This window comes from Lupinus angustifolius, chromosome LG11 (genome assembly GCF_001865875.1).
Source record: "Lupinus angustifolius cultivar Tanjil chromosome LG11, LupAngTanjil_v1.0, whole genome shotgun sequence".
NCBI lineage: Eukaryota > Viridiplantae > Streptophyta > Magnoliopsida > Fabales > Fabaceae > Lupinus > Lupinus angustifolius.
This window is the reverse complement of record NC_032019.1, coordinates 1,391,039-1,393,345: the sequence shown is the minus strand read 5'-3', so window position 1 is coordinate 1,393,345 and position 2,307 is coordinate 1,391,039. Positions and strand designations below refer to the sequence as shown.

At 32.3% G+C, this 2,307-nt stretch overlaps 1 protein-coding gene across 1 annotated transcript in view; it reads right to left on the bottom strand.

Annotated features, from left to right (window-relative positions):
• LOC109359622 overlaps positions 1–824 on the bottom strand; it is a 1,795-nt gene extending 971 nt beyond the window's left edge. The window contains exon 1 of the mRNA XM_019604323.1: positions 189–824. Within this exon, the coding sequence (XP_019459868.1) occupies positions 189–824 (636 nt within the window). The remainder of the gene's footprint in view (positions 1–188) is intronic.

The following is a 2,307-nucleotide window of genomic DNA, read 5'->3' as shown; positions in this document are numbered from 1 at the left end:
AATGGTAAAATTAATATATACCTTTTCACTAATGGAAAATAAGGTATTGTTGGGTCGCGCAGTCTTGGTGCAAGATTTTGAATGCGATCATATGCCCATGATTGTAGGAGTAGTAGACATCCTCCAATCTCTTTTTGATCAGTAGTTGTTGCTGCACGACATAATCCTCGATAAAGACAAGCCAATACAGCTGAGCCCCAACTGTATTGGAATGTCTCTGTTAAGTCATCAAGAAAGGGCAGATACATTAGGTGAACTCGGTTACCTGATGTATCTGGCATAAGAAACCCCCCTATCATTCTTAGAATAAATGCTCTTGCGTGTTGTTCAATAACTTCATCATCAGCATTGTCAGGGAGATTACGAAATGTCCTCTCTAGCCAAGTGAGTTTTACCCTCTGCCCCATTAATTCGTTACCAGCTGGAACAACACCCAACAACTGCATGCAAAGGTCTTCCCAATCCATACTTGTCACTCCGGTAATAACTTCTCCTTCTATCGGAATGCCAAGTTGGTAAGCCACATCTTCAAGAGTGACGGTGGCCTCTCCACATGTAAAGTGGAAAGTATGTGTTTCCGGCCTCCATCTCTCGATCAATGCTAGTAATAGATGGTTGTTGATTTCTGCTGGTCCAATTGTCAACAAGTTACCAAAAGCAGTGGTGCGTATAACTTGTAACACCGGCTCGGAAGGTAGTGACTGCCAGAAACAATATCTCGGTCGAAAACTACTTTCAATGCCATTCCATACATCATTTGATATATGGTCATTTTGCATTGTAAGGAGTGATGTGTCAATTGGCCCTGGATTAAGATACTCCATTTAAAAGTGTTTAATATGAGATGAGAAGAAAATGTGAAGAAGTTGTGAATAAGTGATTGAATTGAAAGAATGTAAGGTATGGAAGTGAGGAGGTATGACGATATATTTATAGGAGAAAAAAATAAGTGGGCTGTGAAAAATTAAATTGAAGGAAGTTTGGTGGGGAATAAATTTGCCCTAACCTAATTCGGCAATTACACTGCCGATTTCAATTAATTTGCCCTAGCCTAAATCGTGGATGGCAGTGCCGATTTCATTGGTAATTTTTTGAATCTCGGCAATGGCACTGCCGATTTTCATTCAAATATTTTGAATGCACCGTGTATTAAAAAAGCAATAAATAGTATGCAATAAATAGTATGCAATCAATATTCAACCACTCAATATTAATATTAATTGGTGTAGTTATTATTTATTGGGCAGAGCAATATTATGCAATCAATATTTCCTTTAAGTATTATGCCTGGTCAATGCAATTAATTTTTGTAACAAATACATTTAATGAATGAATTCAAATTAGGTCAAACAACCTAGAATTAAATTATTTAACCTAACTCGGCACCTACATTGCCGATTTGCATTGAATTAATTGCATGGAATTAAATTATTTTGTACATAACTCGGCAACGTGGTTCACGATTTGCATGGAAATAAATATTTGGAACTCGGCAACCTGGTTGCCGATTTCTGTATGGAAATAAATATTTGGAAATAAATATTTGGAACTCGGCAACTTGGTTGCCGATTTCTGTACGTATAAATTGCCCTAATTCAAATTGTACACATTATTCGGTTCCAGGTTCTCTGCACTTTAAAACAAAATAAATCTCTGCACCAACAAGAGAATCTCTGTATGAACTACTCAAAGATGTATAGTCATTCAACACTGCAAAATTGTAAAGATGTGTAGTCATTCAACACTGCAAAGTCTTATGCACATTGGACTCTTGCACATTATGTATAGCTATTCAACTCCTGCACACTACCACACTGCAAAGTGATTCTGCACACTTATTTCTAATTTAAAGTGTTCTGCACACCAATGGACTCTTGCATTTTTAAATTTTACGCACCACACACTTGCACACATTATATATTTATATTTATAGTATATAATTATATTATATTTATAGTATATTTATATTATATAGTTATAGTATATTTATTTAGTATATTTATAGTATATAGTTTTACTATATTTATTTAGTATATTTATTTAGTATATTTATAGTATATAGTTTTACTATATTTATTTAGTATATTTATTTAGTATATTTATAGTATATAGTTTTACTATATTTATTTAGTATATTTATTTAGTATATTTATAGTATATAGTTTTACTATATTTATTTAGTATATTTATTTAGTATATTTATAGTATATAGTTTTACTATATTTATTTAGTATATTTATTTAGTATATTTATAGTATATAGTTTTAGTATATTTATTTAGTATATTTATAGTATATAGTTTTAGTA